The sequence below is a fragment of the Pseudophryne corroboree genome, chromosome 2 (assembly GCF_028390025.1).
Source record: "Pseudophryne corroboree isolate aPseCor3 chromosome 2, aPseCor3.hap2, whole genome shotgun sequence".
In the NCBI taxonomy this organism is placed as follows: Eukaryota; Metazoa; Chordata; class Amphibia; order Anura; family Myobatrachidae; genus Pseudophryne; species Pseudophryne corroboree.
In genome coordinates, this window is record NC_086445.1 from 459974410 (window position 1) to 459992681 (window position 18272).

General features: G+C 44.2%; 1 protein-coding gene across 1 annotated transcript in view; it reads left to right on the forward strand.

Annotated features, from left to right (window-relative positions):
* The window catches only part of GALNT17 (polypeptide N-acetylgalactosaminyltransferase 17), a 673198-nt gene that overhangs the window by 340149 nt on the left and 314777 nt on the right, over positions 1-18272 (forward strand). Inside the window, exon 4 of the mRNA XM_063953757.1 lies at positions 11205-11379. Within this exon, the coding sequence (XP_063809827.1) occupies positions 11205-11379 (175 nt within the window). The remainder of the gene's footprint in view (positions 1-11204; positions 11380-18272) is intronic.

The window sequence follows — 18272 nt, forward strand, 5'->3', positions numbered from 1 at the left end:
ATTTCATGTTCCCAATGCCAGATCACGTGTGTTTTGCATTCCATAAAAGTCCTTCACTTGATGATTTAAGTGCCATTTCACAAAGGATGACGGAGGGTTATGGTGTGCAACTGTGGGCAGTGCTGTCTGTGAAGGCTGTAATTAAATTAAACTTATATTTGGGCAGCAAAAAACAGGGGAGGCATAGACATATATAGGGGTATATTCGATTAAAGTCGGATCCATTACGACATGTTTTTGTCGGAATGGATCCGACAACCCCTATTCAATCCCCATCTTAATTCGACTTTTTCAAGTCGAATTATGATGGGAAGCAGGGGAGAAGGGGGGCGAGCCGCGGGGGGAGAGCCGGCGGGCATACAGGAGACATCATCGCTATGATCAGCGCTACCGTAGCACTCAGCCGCCCAACCTCACGGCAGCTTCCACCCGGCTCCAACAGCGTGCTGGAGCTGGGTGGAAGCTGCCGTGAGGTCGGGCGGGTGAGTGACATCCAGCTGCAGTGCTGATCATAACGCTGATCTCCTGTATGCCCGCTGGCTGTCCCCCCGTCTCCCTGCGGCTCCCCCTCCCCTCGCCTCCTCCGGGTCCATCTCATTCCGACATCATTTTGATGTCGGATTGAGATAGTCGAAGAGGGGGCCAAAACCTGTCGGATTTGGCCCCGTTTTCGACATCAACATTTGGATCGGCAGCTATTCATCCGATCCACGTGCTTTTCGACAAGTCGAATGCCTCAACTTGTCGAAAAGCTCTGAATAGTTCGAATCAGGATTCGACCTTAAAAAGTCAAAAACTGACATCTTTTCGACAGACGGCAGTTTTCGACTGCAATTAAATATACCCCATAAAGTATACATTAATGCCTTAAGTTAGGCTAGAAGTTTGACTGGAGCAGGAGCACTACAAACCAGTAAAGGTGCACTCTGTCACCTCACTGTCAATCATGATTTAAAAAAAAAAAGCCAGTAGGAGCACTGTATTAGAAGGGCACTGTCATCATTTTTTTTAAACGACAGTAGAAGCTCTGTGTTACTATACCTAAAGGCACTCTGTGCCATTTATTCATTGTTAAAAAATAATGTTCTTTAGCGCTGAGAGTCACAGTGTGTAAAAACAAAACAAAACAAAAACTTGTGTGTGTTGTTCAGGTTCAGGAATTGTGTTGTAAAATCGGTGTGGGAGAAGGTCCTCACATTAGAAACTTCCATAAATATCTGTATGTTGGGGGTCATTCCGAGTTGTTCGCTCGTTGCCGATTTTCGCAACGGAGCGATTAAGGCAAAAATGCGCATGCGCATGGTACGCAGTGCGCATGCGGTTAGTATTTTAGCACAAAACTTAGTAGATTTACTCACGTCCGAATTAAGATTTTTCATTGTTGAAGTGATCGGAGTGTGATTGACAGGAAGTGGGTGTTTCTGGGCGAAAACTGGACATTTTCTGGGAGTGTGCGGAAAAACGCAGGTGTGTCAGGGAAAAACGTGGGAGTGTCTGGAGAAACGGGGGAGTGGCTGGCTGAACGCTGGGCGTGTGTGTGACGTCAAACCAGGAATGAAACGGCCTGAGCTGATCGCAATCTGTGAGTAGGTCTGGAGCTACTCAGAAACTGCTAAGAAATTTTTATTCGCAATTCTGCTAATTTTTCATTCGCAATTCTGCTATGCTAAGATACACTCCCAGAGGGTGGCGGCTTAGCGTGTGCAATACTGCTAAAAGCAGCTAGCAAGCGAACAACTCGGAATGACCCCCGTTAAACGAGCAGTCTGAAAAGGGCACAAGGGAACTAAGAAAGGACGCTGAGGTGTGTGTCATGGTGGCCGTTCTGCACCAATCCTCCATGTGTGGGAACTGCGCGGCACAGCACCCTCCTGACAAACAACGCTGCCCCGCATATGATAAACAATGTAATGCATGTGGCAAATGGAATCATTTTGCAAGGTGCTGCCGCTCCAAAAATCAAACTTCCATGAAGTGTCAGTCTGAGTCGCGTTATAGCCGCTCACCCCGGCGTATCAACCAGGTTTAAATGGAGCCAGGGTGTGAATCAGTTTGCATGATAGTTTATGATACTGTAGACCACTTGGATGAGAAGGGCGAAATATTTATCAAACTGAGAACAAAGCATACGAACAAGGTGGCCATAGTCAAAATAGACTCAGGAGTGAAGTGCAATGTCATATCATTCAAACAACTACGTGAAGTAGATCCAACTGCACAGAGAAACCCACGAGACAAGATCAACTTGATAGCTTATGGTTGCCAGATCATCACCACCCTAGGTACCACAAAGCTAAAGTTTACCTGTGCTGATCTGCTATTCCACATTGTGGATCAAAGGGTTAAACCACTGCTAGTCCTCCCTGACAGTATGAAGCTAGGCCTTCTCAAATTGGGGCCTGAGGTACATGCAATACAGATGACCATCCCGGAAATAAAAGACTTTCAGGATTTATTTGATTGCAGTACACTTGGCAAGCTCCCTGTTGTGTACCATATGAGGCTGGATGACTCCATTGTACCTACTGTCTGTGCCCCTCTGAGGGTTCCTGTCGCAATGAAAGACAAAATCATTAAAGAGATCCACAGAATGACTCAATTGGGTGTCATTGCCACAATAGAGGAAGCAACACAGTGGGTGTCCGCCGTGGTGGCCGCATCAAAAAAAGATGGGACTGTATGTCTATGCATTGATCCAGTACACTTGAACAAAGCACTGCTGCGTCCATATCACCCTCTCCGCACCATCGAGCAAGTGATTGCTGACAGGCCAGGTGCCACAGTTTTCAGTACCCTGGATGCAAAGTATGGATTCTGGCAAATCCCTTTGGACAGAGCTTCGTCCCTGCTCACTGCATTCATGACCCCGATAGGGCGGTATGTCTTCCTTTGCATACGCTATGGAATCACTATGGGCAGTGAGGTCTTCCAGTGCTGCATGGAGCAACTGTTTGCAGGCTATCCCTGTGAAATCATCATCGATTACATTTTGATATGGGGCCGCACCAAGGAAGTACAAGACCAGTGGATGCACCAGGTACTTGAATGGTCCCGTGCTTGGAATCTCAAGCTCAACCCAGACAAATGCAAGTTTAGAGTCACCGAAGTGGCATACCTGAGCCACATGCTCACCAGTCAAGGCGTCAAACTGGACCCGAATAAAATCACTGCCATCCAGCAAATGCCACTTTCCGGCTGACCAACAGGCACTGCAACGTTTCCTGGGGATGACCAAATACCTGTCTAAATTTGTTCCGCAATACAGTGAAACCACGGCACCTTTGCGGCAGCTACTCCACCAGGACTCAGAATGGTGCTGGCTGGACACACACACAGCTGCTGTTGATCGATTAAAGACCATGCTAACCAATTCACCGGTCCTGCAATACTTCAATGTGCGTGATCCGGTAGTCCACTCGGCCAACGCTTCACAGAGTGGTCTCGAGGCCATGTGCCTCCAACACCGCAGACCAGTGACTTTTGCTTCCAGGGCCCTCACTGACACTGAAACCAGGTATGCACAAATTGAGAAAGAACTGTTGGCGCTGGTGTTCACCTGCAACCGCTTCCATGACTCCATCTATGGCCATCCTGTCATGGTGGAAACTGACCATCAGCCTCTCATCACCATACTGAAGAAGCCCATCCACTCTGCTTCTTCCCGTATTCAGGGCATGATGCTCAAGCTGCAGTGGTACAACCTGGATGTCGTATATAAGTGAGGCAAAGAAATGTACGTTGCTGATGCTCTGTCTCGACCCTTCCTTCCAACTACTGACATGAACGCTGCTGAGGACGACTATGAGGTCATGGCTGTGGAGGTGCTCCCTACCAAGCGGCTGGAAGAGCTGCGTGCTGCTACACTTGCAGATGATCTTTGCCAGCACCTCTCTGCTGTGATTATTAATGGCTGGCCATCCTCTTCCAAGGAACTGCCGCACTGCCTTCGCTTCTTCTACTGTATGAGAGATGAGCTCACCGTGTCTGATGGTGTCATCCTGCAGGTTCATCGCTCCGTGATTCTGGCTGCCCTTCAGACTTTCTACACCCAGCAGATGCACCAGGGATATGCCGACCTGGAGGCTACCAAGTGTAGGGCCCATGAAACTGCATTCTGGCCCTCCATGTACGGTGACATTGACCATGCTGTCTCATTTTGTGCACCCTGCAATGCCTTGCGTCCACACCTGCCATGGGAGCCCATGCTGCTCCATGACATTCCTGATCTTCGGTGGTCCATTCTTGTGGCTGATTTATTCGAATGGAGGGGAAGGAGTAGCTGGTACTAGTTGACTCCTATTCAGGATGGTTCGAGATAAACTACTTGCCCAGCACCACAAGTCAAATGGTCATTGCAAAGCTGAAGAGACACTTTGCCACACATGGCACCCCACAGCAGCTGATCACTGATAATGCCATGCAATTCAAGAGTAGAGAGTTCAAGGACTTTGCGAATACATGGGACTTCCAGCACATCACTAGTAGTCCACACTACCCACAGTCAAATGGATTGGCACAGCATGCAGTCCGCTCTGCAAAGCACCTAATGGAGAAGTGTGCACGAGATGGATCGGACATATACTTGGCACTGTTAAACTTGAGAAACATGCCCCAAGGTGGACTTCCATCCCCTGCACAGTGCCTATTAGCACGGCGCACCCGCACAGGCATCCCAATTGCAAAGCAGCTCCTGCAACCCAGAGTAGAGCCACAGGTACGGGAGAACATTAGCAGGAGCAGAATGGCTGCCAAAGCTTCTTTTGACAGATCAGCATACCACCTGCCACCACTGTCTCCAGGCCAGCCTATCCGCATGCAAACCGAGCAAGGATCAGAATGGTGGTGGTTCAGCATCCTGAAGGTCGTCCAAATAGCTACATGGTACAGTCTGATAATGCCCTCTATGAATGCAACCGCCGCCATCTGTTAAGTGTACCTACACAGCCGGACTCATCAGTTTCTACCACAGCTGCAACCAATATCAGTGATGATTCGCATTGCATGGACAGTTCTTCATCAGAGACTACTTCAATAGAGCCCTCTGGTGCCACAGCGGACATGCCCATGGGTTCCCAGTGTACCATTACCAGATCGGGCCGTGTGTCCAAACCCAACCCAAAGTTCCAAGACTTTATTGTATAATGTCTTTTCTTTTGTTCATGTCTAACATTGTCACATTGTTGTATTGGTTTCATATATGTTCTGCATCCTTCCAGTTTGAAAGGGGGGTGTAAATGCATGCTGTGCATCATGGGAGATGATGTCATGCCAAGGTGACTCACTTCCTGTTTGTCTCCTATTACTTCCAATTGGAGTCTGGCTCATGCTGAGTAAAGACCTGTATTACACTGATGCTGCAAGTGTCGTCCTGAGGTTGTTGTTACACATCTACAAAAACAATGTACTGTATATTGTAAATATGGGGCCAAACAAAATCAGGCATTTTCTTCTGTAACCTCATATGATAACGGACAGGGAAAAAAGGATTGTCTAATATTGTGCCCAAATTGTATATAAAATATAACTTTTAATAAATCTCAATAAAATATATCCAGCAAAATATGATTAAAAGACAGCATACATAGAAACACGTACAAATTGTGTAAATAAATAATAAAAATGTGAATTAAAACCAAACAAAGACTCCCTGTGAATTATTTACGCTAACAGAAATATAGTAATTAGTATACAGTGAATATATATTAGTGTGTGTATTTGTCAATGATGAAATTATTCAACACCAACTTATATCTCAATTAGATATTCTAAGTTTAGAGCAGAGCGTTATACAATTGGTTGTTACTGTCACACTATACGTGTAGTACAAATATTCACCTGTGTCTGTGATATAAAATGTAAATTCAAGACAGGGTTAGGCTTAGGTGTAAATTAATCAGCAGATAGTAATATTTATCCGACCAGACAGATTATACAATTCAGTCATCTGGCTATATCATCAATCCTGTAGAGCACCAGAGATTCTCCCCCCCCTCCCCCTAAATCACTGTTCTTAGAGAGGTTTATTGATTAGTAATTTCTGTCATATTAGTACATAAGTTATCATAGGTGTGTTCATCACACATCCAGACTTCAAAGACAAAAGTTATAAATCAGCTCTAGCTCTAGCTCAATATTTGAGCAGATGAAGTTTGTAGTGGTGACACTGGTTAATTAACAGGTACTGATATTAGTAAACCAGACAGATTACTAAATTCAGTTGCCCCTGGCTGTGCTAACAGTCCTCTAGAACACTAGAGAAATTAATCCCTATATCACTGTTTTTAAAGAGGTTTATCAATTAGCAATAGTCATATTAATACACAGACAGACAACCCAAAGTGTCCATTCCATCATTAGACTTCAAAAAGCATAATAATTCTACTCTTTTGGCGAATGCAATAGCAGTATTAGCAGATGAATTGTATAGTGGTAATAATATTGAAGCACTGTAGCTATTGCAATAGAACTATACTTTTATTTTTACATTTACACACAGAAGCATGCACGGATCTCACTGATCTATGCATGCCCCTGTACAACTTCCACCTTGTGATGAAACCGCCATTACAAGGTGCAAGTTTAACCACTAACAATATAGAGATTCTGTGTCTGGGTGCGCCTAACGCCAAATGGAAGATCTTCTTCGTCTGGGGCACGCGTCCGTGCTGGGGTCGCGCCCCATTCAGTAGAATGGGAGAGTGTCTCTGTGCACTCCTGGTGGGGCTAGGCGGATGGATTGCACAGTCACGCCGGGAATGCACTCCTGCAATAGAGCCGCCTCAGATGAGCGCGCCTCCATCTGTAGCTTAAACTCGCATTTGTAATAACTTCAAACTCTAGAATTCACACACACTCTGTCAGTGTGTCCCTTTTTCTTGTACAATGTGTGTGTGTGTGTGTGTGTGTGTGTGTGTGTGTGTGTGTTTGTCAGTGTGCCCATAGTCCCTGTACAATGTGTGTGTGTGTGTGTGTGTGTGTGTGTGTGTGTGTGTGTGTGTGTCAGTGTTCCCCTGGTCCCTGTACAATGTGTGTGTGTCAGTGTGTCCCCAGTCCCTGTACAGTGTGTATTTGTGTGTGTGTGTGTGTGTGTGTGTGTGTGTGTGTGTGTCACTGTGTCCCTGTACAATGCGTGTGTGTGTGTGTGTGTGTGTGTGTGTGTGTGTGACACAGTGTGCCCCTGGTCCCTGTACAATGTTTGTGTGTCAGTGTGTCCCCAGTCCCTGTACAGTGTGTGTGTGTCACTGTGCCTCTATTCCCTGTACAATGTGTGTGTGTGTGTGTGTGTGTGTGTGTGTGTGTGTCAGTGTGCCCCTGGTCCCTGTACAATGTGTGTGTGTGTGTGTGTGTGTCAATGTGCCCCATGTCCCTGTACAATGTGTGTGTGTGTGTGTGTGTGTGTGTGTGTGTGTGTGTGTGTGTAAGTGTGCCCAAGGTCCCTGTACAGTGTGTGTGTGTGTGTGTGTGTGTGTGTGTGTATGTGTGTGTGTGTGTGTGTGTGTGTGTGTGTGTCAGTCAGTGTGTCCCCAGTCCCTGAACAGTGTGTGTTTCAGTGTGCCCCCTGGTCCCTGTGCAATGTATGTGTGTATGTCAGTGTGCCCATGATCCCTGTACAATATGTGTGTGCCAGTGTGTTCCCAGTCCATGTAGAATGTGTGTGTGTGTGTGTGTGTGTGTGTGTGTGTGTGTGTGTCACTGTGCCCCAAGTCCCTGCCAATGTGTGTGTGTGTGTGTGTGTGTGTGTGTGTGTGTGTGTGTGTGTGTGTGTGTGTGTCAGTGTGCCCCTGGTTCCTGTACAATGTGTTTGTGTGTGTGCATCAGTGGGTCCCCCATCCCTGTACAGTATGTGTGTGTGTGTGTGTGTGTGTGTGTGTGTGTGTGTGTGTGTGTGTGTGTGTGTGTGTGTGATGTGTAGGCGTATAGTGGTCAGTGTGGTCCTGGTCCCAGGTACCCGGCAGCAGATACCCTCTGCCTCCTTACCACTCCCCCACCAGCAATCCACGACCCCTCTTCCCATCAAAGCAGCTGCAGTGCTAATCCTGGGCTTGACGAGAGGGGGATGGGGTGACTGTATGTTACAAATATTATCCAAATTAGATACTGGAGAGGAGAGAGAAGGGACTTTGCACAGGGGTTAATGACATTAGTTCTGCTAGATTGACTCTAATTTTTATGATACATGGGCGAGAAATTAAAAATATATGTGAACCGCTCAACTGCCAATTGTCAACTGACAGTGGCCGATCATTTATACACAGAAGGGGATTATTCTAAAATGATTGAGAAGTGAACATTTAGAATATTTGTGTGTCTCACCTTTTAGAATTTTCTGGTAGATTCCCATATGCACATGTTACGGTGAAGTTCCCTATTAATTAAGTGTATCCATTATCTCAAGAACTAGAGCCAATTCAAGAAAACTACTTTCATTTATGAATTTAGCAACCCCAAAATACCCTTATTTCAGTCAAATATCCTTGGCAACTAAACACATTTTTTTTGTTTGGCTGTGTAATTGGTTGCCTGCATCCAAGGTAGAAATGACATACAGTGCATCTGGAAAGTATTCACAGTGCTTCACTTTTTCTACATTTTGTTATGTTACAGCCTTATTCAAAAATGGAATAAATTCATTTTTCCCTCCAAATTCTACACACAATACCCCATAATGACAATGTGAAAAAAGAGTTTTTGTGATTTTTGCAGCTTCATTAAAAATATAAAAGTAAGAAATCACATGTACATAAGTATTCACAGCCTTTGCCATGAAGCTCAAAATTGAGCTCAGGTGCACGCTGTTTCCACTGATCATCCTTGAGATGTTCCTACAGCTTAATTGGAGTCCACCTGTGGTAAATTTAGTTGAGTGGACATGATTTGGAAAGGCACACACCTGTCTATATAAGGTCCCACACTTGAAAGTGCATGCCTGAGCACAAACCAAGCATGAAGTCAAAGGAATTGTCTGTAGACCTCCGAGACAGGATTGTCTCAAGGCACAAATCTGGGGAAGGGTACAGAAAAATATCTGCTGCTTTGAAGGTTCCAATGAGTACAGTGGTCTCCATCATCCGTAAGTGGAAGAAGTTCGGAACCACCAGGACTCTTTCTTGAGCTGGCCATCCGTCTAAACTGAGCGATCGGGGGAGGAGGGCCCTAGTCAGGGAGGTGACCAAAAACCAGATGGTCACTCTTTCAGAGCTACAGCATTCCTCTGTGAAAAGAGGAGAACTTCCAGAAGGACAACCATCTCTGCAGCAATTCACCAATCAGGCCTGTATGGTAGAGTGGCCAGATGGAAGGCAATCCTTAGCACATGGCAGCCCTCCTGGAGTTTGCCAAAATGCACCTTAAGGACTCTCAGACCATGAGAAACAAAATTCCCTGGTCTGATGAGACAAAGATTGAACTGCATGGCGTGAATGCCAGGCATCATGTTTGGAGGAAACCAGGCACCGCTCATCACCAGGCCAATACCATCCCTACAGTGCAGCATGGTAGTGGCAGGAAAATGGAGTTTAGTCAGGATAGAGGGAAAGATGAATGCTGCAATGTACAGAGACATCCCGGAGAGCTCTTGACCTCAGACTGGCATGCCGGTTCATCTTTCAGCAGGACAACGACCCTAAGCACATAGCCAAGATATCAAAGGAGTGGCTTCAGGACAACTCTGTGAATGTCCTTGAGTGGCCCAGCCAGAGCCCAGACTTGAATCTGATTGAACATCTCTGGAGAGATTTGAAAATGGCTGTGCACCGATGCTTCCCATCCAACCTGGTGGAGCTAGAGAGGTGCTGCAAAGAGGAATGGGCTAAACTGCCCAAAGATAGGTGTGCCAAGCTTGTGGCATCATATTCAAAAGACTTGAGGCTGTAATTGCTGCTAAAGGTGCATCAACAAATTATTGAGCAAAGGCTGTGAATACTTATGTACATGTGATTTCTTATTTTTTATTTTTAATACATTTGCAAAAATATCAAAGAAACTTTTTCAAATTGTCATTATGGGGTATTGTGTGTAGAACTTTGAGGGAAAAAATTAATTTATTCCATACTGGAATAAGACTGTAACATAAAAAAATGTGGAAAAACTGAAGCGCTGTGAATACTTTCCGGATGCACTGTATAGCTGTGTTTTCTCTCTCACTTCCAGCTAGCTTTCTTAACTGACTATAGTACTTTTCATATCGAAGTGTTCCAAAAAGGAATGTTTAGAATTAGTCTGCATTTTATAGGACCTAAAGTTCCTGAAACATGATTTCTCCAGGAGTTACATTTCCACACATGGGCTTGCTCAAGCAACTCTTTTATAGGTAAGGGTACAGTGTTCCAGGATCAGACAGCTTATCTCTCACCCTTGTGTGATAGTGACAAAAAATGGTCAATTCTAAATATAATTTATACAATCCAACCAGGGCCGGTTCTACCCCTTGTGGCGCCCAGGGCGAGAGATTCCACTGGCGCCCCCCCCCCTATTGCAAAACAGTAAGTGTGCAGGGGGGGCTTCTTAGGGGAGGGGCGTGGCCAGTTATGCTCCCAGTAGCTGTGCCCCCCAGTTGATTTGCCCCCAGTAGCTGTTCCCCCTCTTTATTTGCCCCCAGTAGCTGTGCCCCCTCTTTATTTGCCCCCAGTAGCTGTGCCCTCTCTTTATTTGCCCCCACTAGCTGTGCCCCCTCTTTATTTGCCCCCTGTCGCTGTGCCCCCCGCTTACAAACACACACACACACACACAAAATAATAAAAACAATACTTACCACTGCTCCGCTCCTGCTGCTTCTTCTGTTGCTGCTCCATCAGTCTGGCCGCCCGCTCGCTCCTCTCTGTGGGAGAGACGTCAATGACGTCTCTCCCATAGCGCCGCACAGACACTAGAGGTCAATAACGACCTCTAGTGTCTGTGCCTGGAGCCGGCTGCAGCGGACGCCCACACAGCCCACGGCGTCTGCTGCAGCCATGGAGCGGGATGCGGGTAGGCGGCGGTGCCTGCGGGGTGACTGCGGCCGCACCCCCAGGCCGCAGCGCCCCGGGCAAAGGCACTGCTTGCCCACTCCAAGAACCGCTCCTGAATCCAACATATCTTCCAGGGTGTTAGTGTTCAATAGGAATGTACTACTGTATGTACATATTTCCAGTATTAACTATAAAAATGTCAATGATTAATTGTATATATATACTTAATGACACCCTTATAACTGTGTTTTTCCCCAGAGGAGCTTAAAGGACCGTTAGAAGAATATGTTCACAAGAGATATCCTGGGTTGGTGAAAGTAGTCAGGAATCATAAAAGAGAGGGCTTGATTCGTGCTCGGATAGAAGGCTGGAAAGTTGCCACTGGACAAATCACTGGATTTTTTGATGCACACGTTGAATTTACTGCTGGCTGGTAGGTAAACAGAATAATCATTTTGTTAATCATATTCATATATATAGCGAAACTGCAGTAGCTACAGTATAAACAGTAAACACAAGAGTATAAATGTAATTACTCTGCCAAGATACTGTAGTTTCAACTGCAAGCAATTTCTAAATGTGTAACTGCAAGAAATGATTTGGCTGCAAAATCTTTCGTAAGTACTTAATTTGTTGCAATGTCAACAATCTTTTCGCATCTTCTATAGTTATGACTTTTTTGTACATTAATGAGTATATATTTTATTTACTGTGCATATTTAATGTAACTTACTTAACACAATTATAATCACTTTGAAATTAACATATTTGAACAAATGGAACTGGTTTATTTAAATTTGCACAGTGCACATTAAAATATCACTATAACATATCTTCATTTCTGTATTTTCACTTATTACAGAGCTAATGATTGAAATTCATTAGTTATTTTTGAAACCCCCGTGCACTAAGAATAATGGCTAAAGTTATACAGATATTCTTAAAAGGGCAAATTAAACTACAGGGGGTCTCAATCTGATTCTGCAAAATGCTGATCTGTTTAATGTAAGCAATGGTTGCAGCATTGTAATTATCTACTATTTTGCAGCATTTACTGTTACAAGTGTATGCATTTTGCACTATTGAAGTCAGCAGATGTGTTCTGTGACATCATTGCGGCGAGGCACATGGACATACACATCGCGCCAATGCTATGCTGTTACAGGCTACGTACGCTCGCACCCACAAGTTTCCAATACAATGTATATAGATTGCGGAGGCAATCGTACGCTTGCCCCCAGAATTCTTGCAGGTCACATGACGCGATGTGTATGCAATAGGGCAACAATGTAAATGAACACATCTGAACCTGTTCTAGTATTTGGTTTTCGGTGTTTACAAAGAGCAACCATTATCTGCTAACATTCAGACAAAAATCACAATAATCAGAACATAAACAATTTAGGAGTTGAGTTTCATTAATTCCTATGGCTGTTCTGACAATGAGGAGCCTACACACCTTCCCTGCTTGTATGTGACATGTGTGGCAGTGCCATACACATAGACAAATGCATGAGAGGGAGCCGGTTTCCCGGAAATCCCCCTCCTCTTAACAGGTGGCTCAAATTATGATAAAAATAGCAATGGTATATAATATGATTTTTAGAGCTGCTACCAAATCATGCAGTTTAAGGGACAGAGCAGATCTGCTGCACATGCCCAGTACCAGGTTTTTTTGTGTGTGGAGTCCTCAGTCAGTGTCCTCGACCAGAGAGTAGCAGCCGGGAGGAAGAAATAGTCGCCTTACCCAAAGGTGGGAAAATGTGTTATAAAGTACAGTACTGGTTCTATTAAGTTTGTGTATTTATTTTAGTTTGTTTAACCTTTTTTGATACAACCTATACTAAAGGCCATCTATTTGGTGGGATGTAATGGAGTCCGAGATCACTGTACGTGCTGGATACTGTTCATTTTCAGACACTTTTTTAAAGGAGCAATCACTTACAAGGCTTGATTTTGCCATTTCCATGGAGATGGGCGGGGGTGCTCGATCAGCACACGGAGGAGTGCCGTGAGTCATGGGGGCCTGGACTCGTGGCACGCCTCATTTTCTATGGAGATGGTAGGAGAGGTGGGGGAGTGGCCAGAGCAGAGAGCCGGAGGCTGCGCTGCGTGTGGCCTTCCCGGCTCTCTGTCTGACAGGACCGGCCCACAAGCCCATTGGCCCTTCTAGCATTTGCCAGAAGTGCCAGATGGGCAGTCCGGCCCTGGACACATGTTACAATGTGTAAATGAGTGATGTAAAACACTGTAGCATTTTTTTACCGCCACTTTTGTTTTATAACTGTATGTTTCATAGCTCATTCAGGTCAATGCTGAGATAAGGCACTTTAAGTTCATTTGCCTTAGACATCTGTTTATGTAACATTAGAACAGTTTGTATAAAGCAGATGTCTTATGGATTCTTAAATCTGTTCATAACTTAGCAAGTGTCAAGTCCAAGGCTGGAAATATTCCATAAACTCAATTAGATGTAAAAAATATTAATGTGTTAAACTGTAAACATGCAAGGGTATTGTTATAGTGATCCCTAAAGCTGGGTGCACACTACACAGATATACTTTTCTTTCAAGTGACAAACAATATACAGTGGTGCTTGAAAGTTTGCGAACACTTCAGAATTTTCTAGGTTTCTGCTGAACTTTGGCCTAAAACTACCTCAAGGTGATTGTCCAGAAAGTCAACATAAAGTCCCGTGCATCACATGCTTTTAATTTTTTTCTCCTTTTAAACTGGTCTGTTAAGAAATTGTTGTTAAATGGAAACTTAATTGCTTGGTTGCAATGCCTTACCCTTTATCTTAAGACCCACTAAAGTCTTGGTATTTTGCAGTAGCATGTTGTTTGAATTTGTGAAGCTGTCCCGTGCATCACAGAGAATCGCCCCTCAGATTCTAAAAATTAATAAAGAAAACCAATTCAAACAAATAAAATGAAAACAAGAGACATGCTAATTTTTTAATTGAGGAAAATGATCCAATATCACATACAGTATATGTGAGTGGCAAAAGTATGTGAACCTTTGCTTTCAGTATCTGGTATGACCTTCTTGTGCAGCAATAACTGCATGTAAACATTTCTGGTAATTGTTGATTAGTCCTAAACCTTGGTTTGAAGGATTTGTACCCCGTTCCCCCCGTACAAAACAGCTTCAACTCTGTTATGTTGGTGGGTTTCTTCCTATGAACTGCTCTTTACAGGTCCTTCCACAACATTTCTATTGGATTAAGGTCAGGCCTTTAACTTGGCCATTCCAAAATGTTAAATGTATTCTTCTTTAACCATTCTTTGGTCAAATGACTTGTGTGCTTTGTGTTGTCTTGCTGCATGACCCACATTCTCTTGAGATGCAGCTCATGGACAGATGTCCTGACATTTTCCTTTAGAATACTCTGGTATAATTCAGAATTCATTGTCCCATCAATGATGGCAAGTCGTCCTGGGCCAGATGCAGCAAAACAGGTCCAAACCATGATACCACCACCAACGTGTTTCACAGATGGCATGAGATTTTTATTCTGGAATGTAGTGTTCTCCTTTCTCCAAACATAACTCTTCTCATTTAATCCAAAATCTGTTGGGCAGCAATGTTCTTTTTGAGAGCAGATGCTTTCTCCTTGCAATCCTGCCATGCACACCATTGTTGTTTAGTGTCCTCCTGATGGTGGACTCATGAACATTAACATTAGCTAATGTGAGAAAGGTCTATAGTTGCATAGAGGTTACCATGGATTCCTTTGTGACCTTGTGACCTATTAGATGCCTTGCTCTTGCAGTGATCTTTATTGATCAGTCACTCCTGGGGAGAGTAATAATGGTCCGGAATTTCCTCCATTTGTACACAATCTGCATGATTGTTGATTGGTGGAGTCCAAAGTCTTTAGAGATGGTTTTGTAACTTTTCCAGCCTGATGAGTATCAACAACTCTTCTTTTGAGATCCTCAGAAATCTCCTTTGTTTGTGGCATGACACACAATCCCACAAACATGATCCATGTTCTTTTAAAAAAAGACAGGTTTTCCACTCACACCTGATTGTTATCCCACAGATTGGTAATACCTGACTTTAATTTAATTTAATTTAACCTTCAAAATATCTGCTAAGCCTAAAGGTTCACATGCTTTTGCCACTAACAGATATGTGATATTGGATCATCTTCCTCAATAAAAAAAATGAGCAAGTCTAATTTTTTTTGTCGCATTTGTTTAATATGGTTTTCCTTATCTACTTTTAGGACTTGTGGGTAACCTGAGGTAGTTTTAGGCCAAATTCCAGCAGAAATATAGAAAATTCTGAATGTTTCAAAAACTGTGCTGGAGGAAGAGAAATAATGATGCACACTCCTAGCACTAAGAACACTGATAATGAAAATAATTTAGATAAACCTTTACTATTAACATGGATTATGGGGGTCATTCCGACCCGTTCGCATGCAGCGGTTCTTCGTTGCGGTGCGAACGGGTCTGAAATGCTCATGCATGACGTGTGCATTGCACATGCGCGTCGTTGCCTGGCGACAGGTGTTGCTGGGCAACGACGCTGGATACGAAGAAAGCGGTCGCAGCGGCGACCGCAAGAAGATTGACAGAAGGAAGGCGTTCCAGGGTGTCACCTGTCCATTGGCGGGCGTTTTCGGGGAGTGGTAAGGAAAACGCAGGTGTGTCCAGGCAAACGGAGGGTGGATGTCTGACGTCAAAGCTGGGAGGAACATCGCTGGATCCGTCGCACAGGGTAAGTAGATCCTGCCTTACTCCTAGGTTGCTGGAAACTTTTTTTAGCTTAGCAGGGCTGCACAAGCGATCGCAGCCCTGCTAAGCTAAAATACACTCCCCCATAGACGTGGATTAGTTGATCGCACCAGCAGCAAAAAGTTGCTGGCTGTGATCAACTCGGAATGACCCCCTATAAGTGAAGTTCTTAGCACACATTTGCGTATATATATGTGGGCCCATGTACAGCGACCAGGTACCTTCTCTAATACTATCACTTTCAAGCACCACTGTATCTGTAGCAAGTCAGTGACTGCGTAAGCCCGATATGTCTGTGAACGACGCCGTTCACAGACATATCACATCACCACTGCAACACAGCCGATGCCATTATATCTAGCAGATATACACTGACTGCAGGGACTTACATCACAGCTGCGTGGGCAAATTTAAATACCTGTCTAGTTGTGATGTATTGCCCGATATGTTGAGTGTCCAATTGGTAATTGTGTATGCTTACCTAATCGGCAGCTCAGTTGGCACAACAGCAACTTGGATGACATTTCGCTGTAGTGTGTACCCAGCTTTAGACACCTGAATCTTGTAAGCAGATTAAAGGTGCCTTGTCTGCATGTAATGTTTTAATGTAGATGCTATAGCAAATCCATTAGGCAGTTAGGACATTTTCTATAGTATGGTGTTCCTAATTAGGGCAGTACAAATGGTGTAATGGTTAGCATTAGAGCCTCACAGGACTTAGGTCTTGGGTTCGATTCTCACCATGGCCCTAACTGTGCGGAGTTTGTATATTCTCCCCGTACTTGCGTGGGTTTCCTCCGGGTACTTCGGTTTCCTCCCACAATCCAAAATATACTGGTAGGTTAATTGGCTTCCAACAAAAATTAACCCTAGTGTGAATGTGTCTGTGTGTACATATGATAGGGAATATAGATTGTAAGCTCCACTGGGGCAGGGACTGATGTGAATGTCCAAATATTCTCTGTAAAGCGCTGCAGAATATGTGTGCGCTATATAAATAACTGGTAATAATAATAATAATAATAATAATAATCAGTTGCCTCTGTGTGGATTATTATAATTAAACCCTCAAAATCATATTAGCATTTGAAATTATAAGTATAGCTTTTTATTGTATATTATACATCATCAATTTAAAACTATTAACTCCAGCAATACTTTTGTATAGAGATGAGCGGGTTTGGTTCCTCAAGATCCAAACCCCCCCGAACTTCACGTGGTTTACACGGGTCCGAGCCAGCCTCGGATCTTCCCGCCTTGCTTGGTTAACACGAACGCGCCCGAACGTCATCATCCCGCTGTCGTATTCTCGCGAGATTCGTATTGCATATAAAGAGCCGCGCGTCGCCGCCATTTTCACTCGTGCATTGGAGATGACAGCGAGAGGACGTGGCTGCGTTCTTTCAGTTTCTGTGTTCAGTGTGCTGCAAATATCTGTGCTCAGTGTGCTGCAAATATCTACGTTCTCTGCCTGAAAACGCTCCATATCTGTGCTGCATTGTAGTTGTGTGCAGTATATAGTAGGAGGACAGTGCAGAATTTTGCTGACCACCAGTATATATATATATATATATATATATATATATATATATATATATATATATATTTAGCAGAACGGTACAGTAGTCCATTGCTCTACCTCAGTGTCGTCAAGTATACTATCCATATCTGTGCTGCATTGTAGTTGTGCGCAGTATATAGTAGGAGGACAGTGCAGAAGTTTGCTGACCACCAGTATGTATATATATATATATATATATATATATATATAGCAGTACGGTACAGTAGGCCATTGCTATTGATATATTACTGGCATATAATTCTACACATTAAAAGATGGAGAACAAAAATGTGGAGGGTAAAATAGGGAAAGATCAAGATCCACTTCCACCTCGTGCTGAAGCTGCTGCCACTAGTCATGGCCGAGATGATGAAATGCCATCAACGTCGTCTGCCAAGGCCGATGCCCAATGTCATAGTAGAGAGCATGTAAAATCCAAAAAACAAAAGTTCAGCAAAATGACCCAAAAATCTAAATTAAAAGCGTCTGAGGAGAAGCGTAAACTTGCCAATATGCCATTTACGACACGGAGTGGCAAGGAACGGCTGAGGCCCTGGCCTATGTTCATGGCTAGTGGTTCAGCTTCACATGAGGATGGAAGCACTCATCCTCCCGCTAGAAAAATGAAAAGACTTAAGCTGGCAAAAGCACAGCAAAGAACTGTGCATTCTTCTAAATCACAAATCCCCAAGGAGAATCCAATTGTGTCAGTTGCGATGCCTGACCTTCCCAACACTGGATGGGGAGAGGTGGCGCCTTCCACTATTTGCACGCTTCCTGCAAGTGCTGGAAGGAGCACCCACAGTCCAGTTCCTGATATTGAAATTGAAGATGTCACTGTTGAAGTACATCAGGATGAGGATATGGGTGTTGCTGGCGCTGAGGAGGAAAATGACAAGGAGGAATCTGATGGTGAGGTGGTTTGTTTAAGTCAGGCACCCGGGGAGACACCTGTTGTCCATGGGATGAATATGGCCATTGACATGCCTGGTCAAGTTACAAAAAAAATCACCTCTT